General features: G+C 36.1%; 2 protein-coding genes across 9 annotated transcripts in view; one reads left to right on the forward strand and one right to left on the reverse strand.

Annotated features, from left to right (window-relative positions):
* LOC126710446 (glutathione S-transferase-like) overlaps positions 1-19,527 on the forward strand; it is a 30,091-nt gene that overhangs the window by 3,100 nt on the left and 7,464 nt on the right. The window contains exons 1-3 of one of the 8 annotated variants that reach the window (XM_050410908.1): positions 1,891-2,114; positions 11,957-12,005; positions 12,137-12,936. The exons of 2 other annotated variants lie outside the window; for them this stretch is intronic. In XM_050410908.1, coding sequence (XP_050266865.1) covers positions 1,962-2,114; positions 11,957-12,005; positions 12,137-12,585 — 651 coding nt within the window. In that variant the 5' untranslated portion in view covers positions 1,891-1,961 and the 3' untranslated portion in view covers positions 12,586-12,936. Of the gene's footprint in view, positions 1-1,890; positions 2,115-2,287; positions 2,337-2,574; positions 3,387-11,956; positions 12,006-12,136; positions 12,937-19,527 lie in introns of those variants that run through there. 5 more of the 8 variants (XM_050410904.1, XM_050410905.1, XM_050410906.1 and 2 more) reach the window with 5 other exon arrangements.
* LOC126710443 (pentatricopeptide repeat-containing protein At5g56310-like) overlaps positions 13,112-19,527 on the reverse strand; it is a 42,239-nt gene continuing 35,823 nt past the window's right edge. The window contains exon 2 of the mRNA XM_050410901.1: positions 13,112-13,527. The gene's annotated coding sequence lies outside the window, so the exon portion shown is untranslated. The remainder of the gene's footprint in view (positions 13,528-19,527) is intronic.

Genomic DNA, 19,527 nt, shown 5'->3' on the forward strand with positions numbered 1-19,527 from the left:
ATTTATTCAATTTTAGTACCAAGTAACCCATTCACATTACTTAGTGTGAAAGTCAAAATGACCATATCACTCACTTAAATAAGAATACCACCTCAGCACCATTATTATTAAATATTTTTCTGAGTGTAAGTACGAGTTACAACTTATAAAAAAATTAAATTAAATTAAAGGAAAGAGTGTAAAAACATTGTATGATCGGAGAACAAGAGTAAGAGATGAACGGATTCACTACATTGGAAGAATGAATATAAACCAAGTCATTGCCCTATATTAAGTGGGTTCTTGTCTTCTAATTGTTCTATCTTCAATAATAAATGGATATTAAGCAATTGGCTGTGTGGGAGGGGTAAGACCCGAGTACGGAATAGAGCTCGTGGGCCTAGTCCGAGGAGGGAGAAGGGCCCACTTATACATTAGTCCTGACCCAATACGTGGATAAGAGTCCAAGGAGGAAAGATGAAGAGGCAAACCTTCCAAGGAGCCTGAATAGCTAGCGCTCCTCGTCAATTATTGAGCAAGCCACTTGCACCAGGAGACTAGATACCGAGGAAGATGGTAGAGACGTGTAGGCAAAGAAGAAGGGAAATATCCAGATAAAATAGTCATCACTTCCACATTTAATGTACTGTACTAACTCAGTTGGCCATAATAATGAAGGAATGGCTCCTGAATAGTGATCTCACAGCTTGCAGCACACTTTACCACCTCCAGCACAACCCTGATGGGACAAGCATCCAAAGGAAGACCCATGACTATACAAGTGGAGGGCTAGGATGTAATCCGATTGACTATATAAGGAAAGGAAACCCCTCTAGATTAAGGGATGAGAAATTGAAAGAAAATAGATAAACTGTGTAACACAATCCTATATTTGAGACTTGAACTTTATATGAACATCTGCACCTTGGCTAGATCCGAAGAAGTGTTCATCCCTAATTTAGTCTCTCTTTTTTGTGATTCATTCAGCTTTTTCGCTATTAACTTGGCAATTTGACTGTAAAGGCACATTAAATTAACCTCAGAAGCTCATACTTTAACAAATTAATCATTTTGGGCCTTCTAAACCTAACTCCACTATACCAAGTGGGCTTAGCCAATGTTGGCCCCTTATAGGCTACTTTGATGATTACATCGCCATCAGCCTAACATTATTTTCTTCGGGGGCTAAGGTTGGTGCTATCATATCAGAGCATATGTAACAAATTGGGAAAAATGTTTATCTCTAAACTTATTTGGAGAAAAACCTTTCAAATTTATCTTATATATATATATATATATATATTTATATTAAAAATCTAACCGTTGGATTGCATATTTTTTATATTCTTAACATGCATATCAAATTTTGTTTAAATTGTAAATAATTTACTATTCGATCAATAAACTTATTTTTTATGCATAAATTTATACTACAAAAACTTGAAATTTAAACATGTGGTTGATAACATAGTTAATGATTAAATTTTCAAAATTTACCTCTAATAAAATTATATAAAAAGAGTACGGTGATAAATGTTTTCCACAAAGTATAGAGAGTTGAATTTTTTAAGCCACTGTAGCTTTGGCTAAATTTTATCAATTTGTAAGTAAAATATTACTAATTTGGTCCTCATGCTCACCAATAAAATAGTACCACTTGTTTTGGTCGGCATAATATAGTACTTGAAAAGCCACCAAACCAATAATAATGGTTGATAAAACAAATCATCCAAAATAAAGAATTCTGTTTTGCTCAGCTGCCACTTTCAACTTTCTGTTTCTATGGACCTTTGCCAGAATTAAGAATTCTCATTCGGCCAAAATAAATAAGGGACTATCCTATGATCTTACCCTTCCTTCCAGATACTAATTTAAACTATTCTTTCAAATACCAATATATAAATGGATCAGATGAGGCCTGTGGTACATTGCTTGCTCTTATCTCCTCTTTGTTTTTGATCATATAACCATTATCCCCCATCATGGCAGCGATCAAAGTCCATGGAAGCCCTCTCTCAACAAATACACTGCGAGTTCTCGCTACCGTTTATGAGAAAGAGCTTGACCATGAGTTTGTTCTTGTAGACATGAGTGCTGGTGAACATAAAAAAGAACACTTCCTGTCGACCCACAATGTAAGGAAACTAAAAACATTCATGCATCAACTTTTTTAGGATCAAGTACAAAAAGCCCATTATTCATTATAATCATCAAGAAAAACAACAATGAAATAGGTTCAATTATTTTGAACGTTGTTATTATAATCTTTTTGAGTCTAGCTAACATTTCCTTGTCTATGGCTATGCAGCCATTTGGTCAAGTTCCAGCTTTTGAAGATGGAGATCTCAAGCTCTTTGGTAAGTCTATATGCAATTGGTAGACATTAGTTATAGTTTTGCTCCTGTTTGGACCGGGGAGAAAGATATTAATATATCTCAATCAATTTCCCTTTTCTCACTCGTAAAATTGAAACTTTCATTAGCAGTATTAGTTTTTGGGACGAGTGTTAGTTTATCACTCTCCTCTCTATCCGTTCAAGCATAATGGATGCATTTAATTAGTATTATCCTCACGCTTTGACCTTTTGTAATTCAGAATCAAGGGCAATTACTAGATACATTGCCTGTGAGTATGCTGACAAGGGAACCCAGCTGATATACCAAGACTCTAAGAAGATGGCAATTACGTCTGTTTGGATGGAAGTGGAGGGCCAACAGTATGAACAGATAGCTGCAAAACTAGCCTGGGAGCTGGTATATAAGCCATTACTGCTTGGCATGAGTGCAGACAAAGCAATTGTGGAGGAAAATGAACCTAAGCTAGCTAAGGTCCTTGATATCTATGAGAGTCGACTAGCTCAGTCAAAATACTTGGGAGGTGATTGCTTCACCCTGGCGGATTTGCACCATTTGCCCACTTTGCATTACTTGTTTGGGACACAAGTTAAAAAGCTGTTTGATTCACGCCCCCATGTGAGTGCTGGGATAGCAGACATTACAGCAAGGCCAGCTTGGTTGAAGGCCCTTGCCTTACAAAGCCAACAGTAAGGAATGGACTGCTATTGACCCCGGCAACTACTCTTTGCTATCGACTATATGTATGTGTGCTTTTACTCCATGTATTTTGATTTTAAATTTCAGAGTCTGCCATTTTCAATGTGGAGCCTTGTATGTTTCTAGAGTTTGATTTCACAAGTGTTAGGACCCTTACTAAGGTGCATTGAGGCTTTGTGACTAGACAGTGCAGAGTGCAGGGCAGTGTGTTGGGCAGTGCAGGGTGTTGGGATGTGCTGTTGTGACAGAGTGGCAAGGGAGGCTTGTAACCAGTAGCATTAAAGTGTTGTACTGTTGTACTATCGCTGTATTGCATTAAGTGTTGTACTTACTTAGTTGAGCTTAGTTAGTTAAGCTGTGCTGTGTTGTACTTACTTAGTTGAGCTTAGCTAGTTAAGCTGTGAAGAGTTGTACCTAGTTAGTTAGAACAGGATATAGAGCATCCACAGCATTAGAGTTAAAAATTTAGCTTTTTAGCTCCACTAAAAGCTACTTTATCTATTTTACCTATACATATACTGTAGCAGTGGATCTATTTTAACTTTCAATACAATAAAATAATATAAACATTACAATAAAATAATATAATCACTATAATAAAATAATATATCCCACTATAAAAAAAAACATCTACAACACCGACCACAACCATCTCTAGCATCAGTCACACCCACAACCACCGCCACCACCACCACCAACAGCAGCAGTCCACAATAGGCAAAAAAAAAAAAAAAAAACCCAAATCACCAAGCACTTCGATCGACCACCCACGAGCAAGCACAACACCCACACCCACAACCACCACCACCACCACCACTAGCAGCAGTCCACAGCAGGCAAAAAAAAAAAAAAAAAAACCTAAATCACCAAGCACACCGATCGACCACCCACAAGCAAGCACAACACCCACACCCACACCCACAACCACCACCACCACCACCACCAGTCCACAGTAGGCAAAAAAAAAAAAACCAAATCACCAAGCACTTCGATTGACCACCCACGAGACACTTCGGTTGACCACCCACGAGCAAGCAACACCTCCCACGCCCACCACCACAAAACCCACCCGAGCCACCCACTAATGCCAACGAACCCACCGACGCCGATCTACCCACACAACCACCACCACCACCACCGGTGAGACAGAGAGGCGATCGACGGCTTGGGTTTGAGGTGATCGGTGGCTTGGGACGGCTGGGTCAGGTCGGCGGTGATGAATGAAGGAGCTTGAGAGAGTGACGGTGAGAGAGGAAAGTGACGGTGAGTTTTGAGAGCGGCTTTGGACGGTTGGGTCGGGCCGGCGGCGGTGAATGATGGAGCTTGAGAGAGTGACGGTGAGAGAGGAGAGTGACTGAGAGAAGATGAGAGCTTGAGAGAGTTTTGGGAGAGGATGAGAGCTTCAGATGGAGTGACTGAGAGAGAGAGAGAGAGAGAGAGAGAGAGGCACGGAGTGAGAGAGAGAATGAAATAATATTTTAATCACCGGGAATCAATAAAATAATAATTTTTTTTAGCTCTCATGAACAGTGCACATCTATCTATAGATGATAGATGTGCACTGTAGCAGTGGAGCTAAAAAAAATAGATTTAGTTCCACTGTTGCAGCAACCTTTTTGTGTTTGTGGAGCTAAATTTTAGCATTATACCTATATGGCACCACTGCTGTGAGTGCTCTAAGCTACAATTCAGATTGTAAGAAGGGCATTGAAGAATAATACATTGAATAGCTAATTCTTGAATTGCTATAGGAGGAAGATTCCCTCGAAGAATCAATCGATAGAGACCTAGTTCCCTCGAAGAACTACTAAACTGAGAATCAATAGATTGGATTCTTAACAAGAAGTTGTTGTTGTTGTTGTGCCTTCAATCTTCAAGTTGAAAGCATCAAGTTTATGCACTATTTAAAACTCCTATGCCAGTGCAATGAGACTTGTTGCACTAGTAATCCATATGCATGCTCCTCAGGTTCATTTCAAGATTTATACCTACTCCATGTGATCCACTTCGCAGCCAATAAGGCAATCACAATAATACAAAGTACAAATTTTGTTAACGGATAAAAGAAGGTGAAAAATGACATGAATAACTGAAAAAGAAAAAAGAAAAAGGAACTTTTATTAAATGCAAGTGAGAATTTAGATGAATTGAAGTATCAAACCCTCCAAGTTTATCTTAATTCCCATTGAAAGTTGAAACTACAGGCTGGAGGCAAATCACAAAGTTTGAAGTCTTATCCACAAGAATAATGAAATTGCATGGTTGGTTTGCCTCGGGCTAATTTAATTGATAGATTCACTATTAATCATATAATATATATATATATATATATATATGTATGTATGTATGTATGTATGCGCACACACGCACACATGAGAACTTAGAAAACAAGTTGGGTTGATAATATTCTAATTCAATCTGATCAAGTTCACGTTAAATCGTGTTTGTGCTGGTAATCTAAACGATTTGCAATGCCCTTGACCTTTATCTAATCTTTTGAGGATCAAATCAACTTAGTCTAGTAAGACATGTATTTTTTATTGCAAAGAAACTCAATGTTATTGTCTTTATCATCCTTTCAATACAAATAAAAAGAATAAATAAACAAAAAAACATATAAATAAAAGTTAAATAATATATAAATTCTTAAGTTTATTTCAAGCCTTGACATTATGAAGAAAGAACCTGTGAGTAAAAATCAATAAAAAAGAAAGGAAATAAAGAAAAGAGCATTAGAGCAATAAGTGTAAGTTTGAAAATTACTTTAAACAAGGTCAGAAAGCAACCAATATATATATATATATATATATATATATATATATCAACCGTGTGACCCATGGGTTAACTCAACCCACCATTTCAATGGGTTAGGTAGGCGTCGACTCGTTTTCCACTAGTTAAAGGCAAAAACACTTATTTGGTCCTCATATTTTAGGCCTTGTTTCATTTTGGTCCTAATGTATTGAAAACATTCAATTTAGTCCTTGAATTTTCAACAAATTTTCATTTTGATCCTTGTGGTTATCAATGACAAAAACAACTTGGTTGAAGGTCCTTGCCTTGCCAAAAACATAAAGGGTAAATATCTCATAAGTCGCTCCATGGGATGGACACAACAAATAGCCCCTTCTACTCTAGCGGGTCATTTATGGAGTGTGCGTGCTTTTGACTTTATGTATATTAAATTGTGAAATGTTAACAGATGCACTAAGGGCATTGGTTTAAAAAATATTTTTAGAAATATTTTATGGGAAAAGTAAAAAAAAACAACTAATTTTTGACAATTTTTTATATTCCCTAGTAAAGTGGTATCGAAACTTTTCTAAAATTTTGAATTAACAAATACCATAAGGACAATCGTTAACTGGATCCAAATTGAATTTAATGTTAACAATCTGCCATTTTCAATGCATAGACTTGTATGTTTAAGTTGCTTTCACTCACTAATTTAAAATAGTGCATAAACTTGATACCTCAAATTGGAAGATTGGAAAAAAAACAATTGTGATAGCTTATGAAAGCAACTTAAAAACGTACAAAGCAAGTCTTTCATTCCAATGCAATGGGACTTGTAACACTTGTTGCACGGACAAAATTGTCTTATGCCATTTTCACCCAAATTATATAGCCTTTTGTCATTCTTCCCAAACTAATTAGGGAAATGCCCCTCTTTTGAAACTCGACTTTTTCAAAATCGAGTTAAGTCCTATAGTGACGTTTTCAAGGACCTATAGTAACGTTTTCAAGGACCTATGGCGTTTTGTAACTTGATATCCATGAAATCGAGTTATAGGCAATAAAATTGCCTATAACTTGATTTCATGGATATCAAGTTATAAAATGTCACTATAAGTCCTTAAAACGTCACTATAGGGCTCCAAAATTTTTTTTTTTTTTTTTAAGCTCAATTTTGAGAAAATTGAGTTACAAAAGAGAGACATTTTCCTAATTAGTTTGGAAAGTGGCACATAAGGTTATATAATTTGGATGAAAAGGGCATAAGACCATTTTGTCCCTTGTTGCACTAATAAACCATACATGTGCTCATTAGGTTTGTGTCCCACTTTTCAACAAAGTTTATCTCTCTCTCTCTCTCTCTCTCTCTCAATAATTCAACATCAAATCATTTATGTTCTTAATATTATCATTAACATAACATGTCATAAGTGAATAACATGTACCAAAAAAAACACATTCTTAATGGGAAAAAAATTCAAGTAAAGTAAAAGAAAAACATATTTTTAATAAAAGTAATGAAAAAAAAGGGTTTAGAAAAAAAAAATAATAATGATTTTCTTACATAACAGCCAAATAACCACATGGAATTTTTAACATAACCCTTGGTTTATACCTACCCCATATGATCCAAATCCCAACCAACGAATAATAAGATACAAACTTTGTCAACAGAGAAAACAAAGTCTGGACCCTTCAAAAAAAAAAAAAAAAAAGTCTGGTTAATAACATGATTTTAATAACTGAATATAGCACCATTTTCAAAGCAAGAGAATCTCGGTGAATTGGTAATAAGTGTCTAAGTTTATCTACAAGATTAATGAAATTATCAAGTTGTAGACAAGAAAAGGTTAAATCAGTCTTTTCGTTTTTTTTTTTGGATAGTAGGACAAATATATTTTGCTAGGAATAATGCTACTACACCTGAGAAAATGCTACGAATATGCTCTATTTCTCGCTATTGATCCTTTTTTATATTAGTTTATTCAAGAAAGGAACGAATGGATGGAGCACCCCAAAAGACTAAAAGGTAAACGAGTCAACAGAAGTGTGGACCAATAACCGATCAAAACCCAACCAATCTTTTGCCTTCGCATTATATTCTCGGTTCTCTAATGAAATGGACATAAAGTCATTGCCTATTTGGCTGTATTTACACGGCTTCTGTCTACAAAGTCGTCCTTTTCTAACAGACTAACATTATCTTCTGCACTAGGCTGAAGAAAACGTGTCCATTATGCCCTGTGGCTGTGGCTGTGGCTGTGGCTGTGGCAAGAGGCGGCTTGATGTATTTGGAAATCTAAAGTGAAAATTAATTATCTTATTGTAAATGTAAAATTACTATTAATTAATATAAACTACATAGAATTTTTTTTTTAAGAAATTTTATAAACAAAAAAAATTTGACAAAATTTTTCATACTTATTGATATGGTAGATTGATAATAGTAAGTAAAAGAGTGGTGTTAGTGGTAGACTTAGACGAGAACTAGTAAAAGTTTGCTAATTAAACTCTTATTATTATTCTTATTTTTTTTAGAAGTATAACATTCACAATATTTTTTTATAACAAATCCTAGGTTTTAAGTTGTTGTTGTTGTTGTTGTTTTTTTTTTTTTTTTTTTTTTTTTTTTTTTTTTTTTTTTTTTTCTCTCTCTTTTTGAAAATATCACTATAATTATTTTTTTGCCATCAATAACAGGTTGTAACAACCTGTTACTAAGCATAATTGTAAAAGTGTTGTAAAAAATATTGTGAACGTTGCATTTTTCTCTATTTTTTTTTTTTCATCTGGTAAAAAATTATTATTTTATTTATTGATTATAAATAACCATATTGGTTAAAATTTGGGGGCCTTTTTTTTACTTGAGGCCTTAAGCGACCGCCTCTCTTGCTCCACTATTCAGCCGGTACTGGCTGTGGCTGTGAGGACTCGACTAGATTTGGATCCTAGTGTCCATGTAATTCAAGGTAAAATAGATAGTCGACACTGTAACTACCGGTTAAGAAATTGCTTTATATCAATTTTTTTACTTATCACAAAATTTTGAATAGCTTTATAGAGTAGGGAGCCAATCAAGCTAACTTATTTTCAGCCTTTCTGATCAATTCATGCTAATTTTTACCAATTCATTTAAAATTTAACTGCTTAAATAATTTAATTGTGATTAAACTAAATTAAAGTTAATATGAATTGGCAAAATTTAGACTCTATATTTAGTCTTTTTTTTTTTTTTTTTTTTTTGGTTAAAAGGGTTATATTATAATCAACTAACTGTTTACAGACACAAAAGATGGGCTTGTCAGCCTACAACATGACACACCATACATATCTGCATACAAAATAGGAAGAAATTCTACAGTAGGAGGCTGATCAAAAATGAAAAAATCATCTTGCATACAGCAGCCCCATCTAGCCAGAAAATCTGCACACATGTTGGCCTCTCTAAAAACGTGCACTACTCTGACTTGCTGCAGTTGGTCTAACAACATCCTACAATCATGCAAAAGAGGAGAATAGTTTCTATAAGAAGTATTGTTAGACTTCAAAAGCTCCACAATCACCTTGGCATCTAATTCAACCTCCAAATGCTGGCATCCTAACTGGATAGCTAAAGTAAGACCATCCCTTAAAGCCCACCATTCAGCAACAACACTGGTAGTATAACCTATTGACCTTGAATACCCTTTAATCCACAACCCATGGCTATTTCTAATGATTCCACCACCCCCTGCCTTCCCAGGATTTCCTTGAGATGCCCCATCAGTATTGAGTTTAAACCACCCTTCAGGTGGTTTATTCCACCAAACCTGAATAGCAACTTTCCTGGCTGCTTGACAAGTTTTGCTTACACAATAAAAATATTCTCTTGCCTGGTGGATACAAGCCTTATGAAGATTAGGATTAGGAATAGAATTTTCAAATACAACCTTGTTTCTGTTCTTCCATAAAGACCAAATAGCAAAAAGAAACACAGTACCCCAATGCACTTTGGATTTGTGCAAAATAGTACTTGTACTGTTAACTTTCAACCACTCCTCAAAATTGTCATTAAAGGTGCTAATAAGGGCTGGTGGTGGTTCTAGCTTCCTCCAAAATTCACGGGTTAGATTGCAATCCCGTAACAGATGAGGAATAGTTTCCTCACTATATTTACACAGGGGGCAACACTTATCGCAATTTATCCCTCTTGAAGCCAAAACACCATGTACAGGTATGCTACAATGAAAAGTCAGCCATAGGAAATGTATGATTTTGGGTAAAATATCCAATTTCCAAATCCAAGAACCTTGAAATGAAATTCCATCATTTTCCTCCTGTCTAGCCACTTGATAGGCAGATTTTACAGAGAATTCCCCATCTTTTGAAAACTTCCACATTATAAAATCACCTGCCCCATCACAATTCCGAAAAGGGATGGCTCTAATTTTATCTTTAACTGGACACTCAAGTCTCTCACATTGGGGTTGTGACTGACTTTAAGAGCTTATTTAACATCCTAGAAGCCACTGAGAGCCTGATTCAGGAATAAATAAATAAATAATAATAAAGTTGTACCTTTCTCTTTTTCTATCCAAATAAAATAGAAGGGAGGGGGCAGGTTGAATCTTTGTTGTGCATATAATAAGCTGCCACGAAATTTCTGTTTCACCGACTTTGTCCAGGATTAGATTGCAAATTCACAGTTTGATAGACTTTTCAAATAGAGCATTCTAGAAAAGCTATTTGTAACCCACCCAACTTGGAAAATATGGTATAAATTATAACCACTTCCCTCATTGCCATAAGCCATCTATTCCTTTCTCTATCTCCTCTTTGTTTCTCATCATTCAAATTCAGCAGTCATGGCAGCCATCAAAGCCTATGGAAGCCTTATCTCAACAGCAACAAACCGAGTTCTAGTTACCCTTTATGAGAAAGAGCTTGAATTTGAGTTTGTTTTTGTAGATATGAGTACTGGTGAACATAAAAAAGATAATTTCCAGTTTGTAAAGTTGTGATTTACAAATTTGTATTGTGTTGGCTTTTATTCCGTGTCAAATTTGATTGTAATTTTATTCAATCTTTTGTACCCTGTATTTGTTGTGAGAATTTATTGTAAGGGTTGTGTGATAGTGAGAGAGAGTGTAAAGACTCAAGCTATTGAAAAATGAAGTGTTTTTGCAGGTAGCTCGCGACTTAGTATCCTGCGAAGTAACTCATGTGCCCTGCACATGCTGGAATGTGAAGAGTCAGGCTAGATGGAGACAGTTGTGTCTCGCAAGTATCTCGCGGGTAAGGCCTTCCCGCGAGACACCCGCGAGACATTCTGTTCTGCCAACCTGTCCAGTCTGATACACATTTTCTGTGCCTACACTATTTATACCCACATTACCCACAAATGTAAGAGAGAACTTCTGAGAGAAAACCTTAGTTAAAACACTTGAGAGTTAGAAATTGTTAATCTAACAATTCTCTACACCTTTGTTTGTGGATTTTCCTCATCTCCTACCTCTCCATTTCCAAACCATTGAGAGGTTAATAGCCCAAACACTTACTACACCTTTTGAGAGTGTCCAGTGAGGTTTTGGTGCTGCTGAAAAACATTGGAAGAAGCCAAGGATGACAGATGCAACATGGAGCTTGTTGCGGGATTCGGAAAGCTAGACAAGACACGGTTCCGAGAAGTCTTGTTGGAGTAGAAGTTTGGAGGGCTTAGGTACAGAGGGTAGATTAGACTTGGAGGGTCTCTTGCTTACCCATGTATCCCAACTGATTGTCTAGTGGATCGATTACTGCTTGGAGGGCGGCGGAGAGGTTTTTCGCTAAGTTCTTCGGTTTCCTCTTTGATAACACGTCTCGATGTGTTTGCATCTCTCTTCCCTAATCTTGTTAATTTCATTTTACTGTTGTGTTGCTTTAAATATGGATTAGAGTAACTCTCTTGCATGTTTGCTTGCGTTTACACTGTTCCGCACTTAGTATTAAGTTAGTGTAAAAACAATCAAGCCGTAATTTGAATTGGGGGTCTAAACGAGCTCTAGTGTTTTCACACTTTTCGAGCTTTCACTGTCCCTCAATGTAAGGAAACTAAACTTTCATGTATCTCAACTACTTAGGATTATGTATAGTATTGCCTTTCCAATCTTTGTATTTCCTAACATAATTATTATAATATTTTTTAATCTAACATATACTTGTTTATGCAGCCATTTGGTCAAGTTCCAGCTTTAGAACATGGAGATCTGAAGCACTTTGGTAAAGTTTACATGAAATAGGCAAACATTAATTTTTTACTAAAATATTATATCTATTCCAACCATCATACATACTCTTAATGGATGCATATAATTAGTATGATCCTCATGCTTCGGCCTTTTGTAATGCAGAATCAAGGGCAATTACCAAATACGCTGCCTACGAGTTTGCTAACAAGGGAACCCAACTGATACACCAAGACTCCAAGAAGATGGCAATCACATTGGTTGGGATGGAGGTGGAGGCCCAACAGTATGACCCAGTAGCTTCAAAGCTAGTCTGGGAGCTGGGAATAAAGCCATTGGTTGGCATGGTTACAGACAAAGCAATTGTGGAGGAAAATGAAGCTAAGCTGGCTAAGGTTCTTGATGTCTTTGAGAACCGACTGGCTCATTCAAAATACTTGGGACGTGACTGCTTCACCTTGGCAGATTTACATCACCTTCCAACTCTTCAATACTCGTTGGGCACACAATCTCAAAAGCTCTTTGATTCCCGCTCCCATGTCAGTGCATGGGTAGCTGATAACACAGCAAGGCCAGCTTGGTTGAAGGTCCAAGCCATGCGAAACAAGCACTAAGGAGTTAGCTGCAGCCTGCTACTCCATTTTAATTTTTCTTAAATAAGCATGCCCTTTGACCTATGTGTGTTTTGAGTTCAGTGTTACAATCTCCTACTTCAATGTGGGAGACTGTTTTTATGAGCCTTAACGAGTTGTTACTAGTGTTTTTCCTTCAATCATCAAGTTGGAGGCAGGAAGTTTATGGTATTTTTCCTTCAATCTTCAAGTTGGAGGCATGAAGTTTATTGTGTTTTTCCTTCAATTTTCAAGTTGGAGGCATGAAGTTTATGTACTTTATCTATCAAAAAAAGTTTGTGTACTACTTTATTATATTAAATGTTTACTCTTGCACAATTTAGAGATCACCAATTCATATGCTTCAAACAAAAGATTATACGATCCCGACTCTACAATTCATCCTTATTCTCTTAACAGCCGAAAATTGCAATTCAACAATTGTAGTTTCTTATACAGTGTAACTAGTTGAACTAGGAACTAGCGGGAATTGACATATCCGGAGTCTTAAGATAAAAAAAATTCTAGATAAGCAACAGCTTGTCCTCAACTCTAAGTGGAAATAATTGCCCACTGCCCTGTTCACTCACTGAGAAGTGAAAACAGGGAGCTAATTTGAACATTTCCAATTATTCTGGTTGCAGAAAATCCCAATACAATGCTATAAATGAATTATTAGTCTCTACTGTACAACAACAACGATCAAATTTTAGTCCCAAAATATTTGGGGCTGGCTATAGATCCTCAACAAAAAGTATAGAGTAGTGTTTGCCTTTGAACTGAAATCAAAATTGGGATGCTGAGGTAGAAGGTTGAAACAGGCACATCAAGTTCAATTAAAGTGTAGCTTTGACTGACAGCAAATAATGTGATTCAACAACCAAAAGATCGCAGCTTTGAAGCGGATGTTTTTATTCCTTCCCTTAAGTTAGCTATTTAGAGCATCTGTATGGCCATTTAAGTAAGAAGATGCAAATTGATTAAATCATTAATCCTGAGGCCAAATATTTGTGCTAAGTCAGAGTGTTCAGAGAGGGAATTTGCAGAGTTACTAGCTGTTAATAGAGATTCAAAGTAGTAAGTTAGGCAACGTTTGAAAGTTTTAAGAAAAGTAACATCTCAAGTTTTAAAAACTCGAGATTCAATTAAAAATCGAGTTTTATAAACTCGCTTTGCAGTTGTTGTGAATTGCTTAGTTGGCTTAAAATGGCCACGTAGATCTCGAGTCTTAAAGACTCGATTTTTACATAGCAAAAACCGAGTCTTTAAGACTCGAGATTTAATTAAACACACGCGTACTTCTTAATTAAAATTTGAATAGAACTCGAGTCTATAAGACTCGAGTTTTTCTGAAACTGAATCAATAAAACACGCGTTCTGCAGAATTTTATATAGTCCTACACTCAGCCTCACTAACCTCTCACCCAAAAACAGAGCATCCTCAACTCTCACCCATACACTCAGCCTCACTAACTCTCACACCCCTCACTCTCACTCACCACATTGCCTCTCTCACTGCTCTTCCCTCTCAACAATTTCATATCTCAGGTAAGGGTTTTTTGATTTGATTGTTATTGTAGTTGGGTATTAGTTGTCTATGGGTTTTGCCACTAAGAAAACTTTCCAATTGTTCTTAGTGTCTTTCGGTCCATGGGTATTAGTTGTAGTTTTCTACCAAATGGTTCTTTGTATTTGATTAATGGGTTAAACATGCTGCAAGCCTTTTCCATAGCAGTTGCAAACTTGCTATCGTTATTTATTTTTAAAATTTTAATTTTGTTAAATCTTTTTGGGCTGGAGAAGTGATGCTAAAAAAACAACATGAAGTGCAAAATATACTGGGTTAGCGTATTAGAAAACTTTTGATTGTTTTTTCTTAGTGAGTCAGCCCTTAGCATATTGGAAATTCCTCTTAAGATCAACTTTAACCTGCTTTCAAGCATGTAAGAAGTAAATATTTGTCCAATAGCAAGGTTAGAAAATAGACTTTAAGGTAATCAAGGTTCTGGTATCTTCCTTTTGTTCAATAATAAGCTCTCTACTTCTTTTTGATAAAAGGTTAGAAAATAAGCTATCTACTTCTAGTACAAGTTAATATAGATGTGTATGTGTGAAAAAAATATTATGGAACTTTAATCTTGTAATGACTTTTCACAGAATCATTACCAAAGTGCTCTGTACAGAATAGCAGAGGTTCTCTTATTCTTTTTCGAAGGGGCTTTTGTTGAGAACAGTCACAATCTTGAAGCAAATTTAATTTCTAATGAGTGTGTACCGTGTGTTCATTAGGCTAAAAGGTCCACTCTGATGTGGTTATTAAAGCTAGTCTTGGAATCTTATAAAATGGTTGACTGGGATTTCAGTTGATACTGATGTCTTAAGCATGAAATATGTTGGAAATACTAAAAATGTCTTGATTTTTTTTGTTTGTGTGTGTGTTTGGGGGGGGGGGGGGGTGTGGGTTGTATGTGTTACAGAAAATTTAGTCCCCCATTATCTTTTGCAATTTTGTATGTGTTACAAAAAATTGTGTTTGCAATTATCTTTTGCTTTACATGTCTTTGCCTTTCATACCATCTTGCTGTAATTAGCTTCTTGTATATAGGAAGGACAGATGGTTTTGTATATGTCCAATTTTTAAATATAGTTGTACTACAGCAAAAATTTTAGAAAAAAATGTTCAGTTTGTATCATGAAAATCAAATTAAAAAAATTCTTTGGCTGCTTCTTTTTATTAGAAAGTTAAAGACTTGCTTCAAGTTTCTTTTAGATCAGGGAACTTGAAAATGTTTTTTAACTAACATAGTAACTTGACTTTAACAGGTTCACAATGGCTGAAATTGATATAATCCTATACCACGGTAGTCCGTTGAAGAATGCCAATGCGAACAAGGGATTGCCATTTGAAGGGCCGGGTATAAAGACCTATTATACCCAAATTGATCGTAGGTTGAAGACCCTTGACGAATTGAAGATGGTGGTTATGGAAGAGTTGTGTGAGAATCCTGCTGTGCACAACATACAAATTACTTATTGTATGCCAAATGAAATCCTGAAGCACCAGATTAATTACAAGTATATGGCGATAGAAGCAGACAAACATGTGAAGATCATGTTTGACAAGTTGGAGAGAATACCTGAAGTAATTAACATTGAGTTGTACATACAGTTGGAGCCACGTGCAGAAGTCAGTATCGAGGAAATCCAACAAACACAAACAAGTTTACAAGTTATAATTTCGGATGCTCAATATGAGTATTTTACACATGTAGAGCATGATGATGTTCATGCCGATGATGATGTTCATGCTGATGATGATGATGATGAGGATGAGGATGATGATGACGATAAGGATGAGGATGATGATGATGACTATGTTGATGAGAGTATTGCCATTGACGGTGAAGATTTTGTCAATAGAGATGAGATTGAAGACAGGATTGAACAAGGGGACTTTAGGGACTTTAAGAGGGACATTGATGACGATGAGATATTGGACGGTAGTGAACTTGATGTAGACAATGTTCTTAGTGTCCAAAACATTACGAACACAATCCCTACCTACTCACCTCCAGCCTTGTCATTTTCTGCAAATACTTTGGAAAATATGGTTGATCCTTCACATATTGAGACATCATTTCTGTCTACTTGGAGAGAGGGGATGAATTTGTGCAAAGGCTTGATTTTTGCTAATAAAGCGGAGGTGCAGCGCGTATTAACAAAGTGTGCCCTCAAGGAAAACAAACATTTTATGCTCAGTAGGTCAACCACAACAAAACTTTGTGCGAAATGCATGGATGAGTCATGCAAGTGGTATGTCTGCGCAGTCATGAAGCCCAATCTCCACAGACTATGGATGGTCACCGTGTACAAGAGTCCTCACACGTGTATACGGATTGGGGTCCGAAGTGATGGTAGAATGATAAGTTGTAATTTTATTGCAAATGACATCCTTAAGAAGTTATGTGAGGATCACACTACCCCAATTAAGCATCTCAGATCTATGATAGAGTCAAAATATGAAGGTCATAAGCCTTCTTACTACAAGGTATGGGATGCGAAACAAAAGGCGATTGAGAAGATGTTTGGGAATTGGGAAGAGTCTTACCAAAGGTTGCAAAAGTTGCTAATGGCATATATTGATCAGGATCCGACTACCTAGGTGTTCTATTGTACCACATCCACCGGTGAAGATGACACGGTAAAACCATTGGCTTGGATTCGAATGTTCATGTAGCAAAAATAGTCATTCCCTATGCCATATTGCTGCCTAGAGGGAGTCCTAAGAAACACAAAAATATACTAAAGAAAAATTATCAAAAATATTTTTATCTTAACCCATACTTTCTAAGCAACCAAATAGGCCACAAGAACAGACATTTATGTATTCTAATATTATGCCATTATTCTCACTTCATAATATGTTTTCTTATGACAAAGAACAAAAATATCTTCAACCTCGAAATGAAACTATGACAATAATTGAAATTCCATTGAAAGATATTCTACTAAAATGCATAAAGTTCAGAATCAACAAAGTCCATTGTTAGGAGACAAAATTGGATATACCCCATTTTATCATCCAGAGTTTCAAATTCCAACTTTCAAATAATTCATTTTTCTTGTGAAGATAAGATAATACAGATTTTCAAAGAACCAGGTTGAAAACAAATAGTTAAAAGAATTCATGTATAACTATTAAACTGGGTGTTTCGTATCCTGTGCAAGAAGTAACAATTTTTTTGGTCACTGGGAGGCAAAGGAACTCCTGTCCATTAAGCCCAGTCATATAAACGTTGCTGCCAAAGCAAACTCATGAAGCTATCAATCAAATTAATGAAAATTTTCTTTTAGTAAGATCAATTCCAGCAAAGTATTTTAGCAAAGTAATCCACACCCAATAAGCTTAGTAAACAATATTTCAGCAAAGTATTTGCCTTAAAAGTGAATCAAAGTTCCAAAGTATTTCTAAAAACAATCAAATATGTCTTATTACATCAAAAAATAGTTTAATAGAGAGTTACTCCTCTCTTTAGCCCATTTTGAAATTGGTTCCATTAACACAGAGGTTGATCAATTGCAATAAAAAAAAAATTAACATTAAGCAATGTATTTCAACACAACCCAACATAAAATATCAATTAAAAGGGCTGATATTGTTCTTAATATAGTAATGTAAATCAGTAAAATCATCATATCAATATTTTAGTAAAAACAGAAGTCACCCCTTATATGCACAAACAAAACAAATAACGCCCACCCAAAAAGAGAAAAAAAAAAAAAAAAGGTAATGCAACAAAAACCGTTATAGATAACAGACAATTGCAGTTTTGACCAAAAGGGATTTAATTTTTTTTTTCTTAAAAAGAAGAAGAAGTAATTGCAGAGATTGCAGGATATCCCACTATTATAATCATTCAGTAGGGGTCATTTTCAACCGTCTGATTGGAGAATCTAGTGGTGTAGGAGAAGACGGAGTTGATGATGATATAGGAGCCCGTAAAGGAGATTTCGATGATGATGATGATGATGAAGAAGAAATACCACATTAAAATTTTTTTTTTCAATTCTAACAATCACATAAAAACTAATGCCATTGCCAAAACAAAACCATATTCTCAGAACACCAACAAAAAAAACACACAAAAAAAAACCCAAAAAGATCCGAAAAAACCTAGGTCACGGTGGAATTCCAAAATCTAAAATTGGAGAAAGAGAGAGAGACAGAGGAATCTAAGAAGCAAAAACGACAAAGTATTGAGAAGAAACAGAGAGTACCTTTGGCATGGTGGGCTACGAACGACGACAATGAGCTACGATTGCTTGAGAGAGTACCTTCGTGACAGTGGGCAACGAATTTGCTTTAGCACTGGGCTACGGATTTGCTTTATGAATGAGTGAGTGAGTGAGTGAGTGAGTTTGAGAGTGAGTTTCAGAGGGCAGTGCGAATGGGTGTTCGAGTGAGTGAGTGTTTGAACTTTGAGATTTTGTAATGAGCCGTTTGAAACTGTGGAAGTGTTTATATTTCGCAGATTTTAAGTCTTGTAAACTTGATTTCCATGTGGCTCCACGTGGCAATTTTGTCCAGCTAAGGGTGGCACAAAAACATGAACTCGAGCTTTAGAAACTCGAGTTCTAATTGAATCTCAAGTTTCTAAAACTCGAGATGCTAGTTTTACAGATTCTTTCAAAACTGGGCAACTAACGAAAATGTTAAAATATTATTGTTATTTGGAAAGGGTGTTCGTGTTCAGAAAAGTTGTAAAATTACCAGGGTCAAATCAGACCATAGAGGCACATCTATTAAACAAACAGGATAATCATCTCTCCGCATGCATATAACTTAATGTGCTACTAATAATTCAAAAACATGCTCCTGAGGTTCAAGCTCCACAGAACTACAACCCAAGTCCTTCATAAGTCCTCTCTCTTTCATCATAATCCGCACTTTCTCAACATCACTCCATCTTCCTATCTCTGCATACAGATTAGAGAGCACAACATAGTAACCACTATTCTCCGGTTCCAGTTCCACAAGCTTCCAAGCTGCAAACTCATTGAATTTCAAATTCCCCCGAGCTCTAGAATCAGCAAGCAACGATCCCCACATAGCTTTCGTAGGCTCAAAATGCATGTCTCTTATGAATTTGAAAGCATCTTCAAGATATCCAGTACGCGCAAACAGATCCACCATACATGCATAATGTTTAACATCGGGTGAAAACCCATACTTCCCACCAATCAAGGAATTAAATATCCATCTTCCGGTATCCACAAATCCAGAGTGACTTCAAGCACAAAGCACGCCAACCAAAGTCACTTCATTAGCCTTGAACCCTTCTAGCTCCATTCTATTAAACCACAAAACCGACTCTTCACCACTTTTAGCAAGTGCTAGCCCTTTGATAAGTGCATTCCATGTAAACACATTCTTCTCCTTCATGC

Source organism: Quercus robur, chromosome 12 (assembly GCF_932294415.1).
Source record: "Quercus robur chromosome 12, dhQueRobu3.1, whole genome shotgun sequence".
Lineage (NCBI taxonomy): Eukaryota > Viridiplantae > Streptophyta > Magnoliopsida > Fagales > Fagaceae > Quercus > Quercus robur.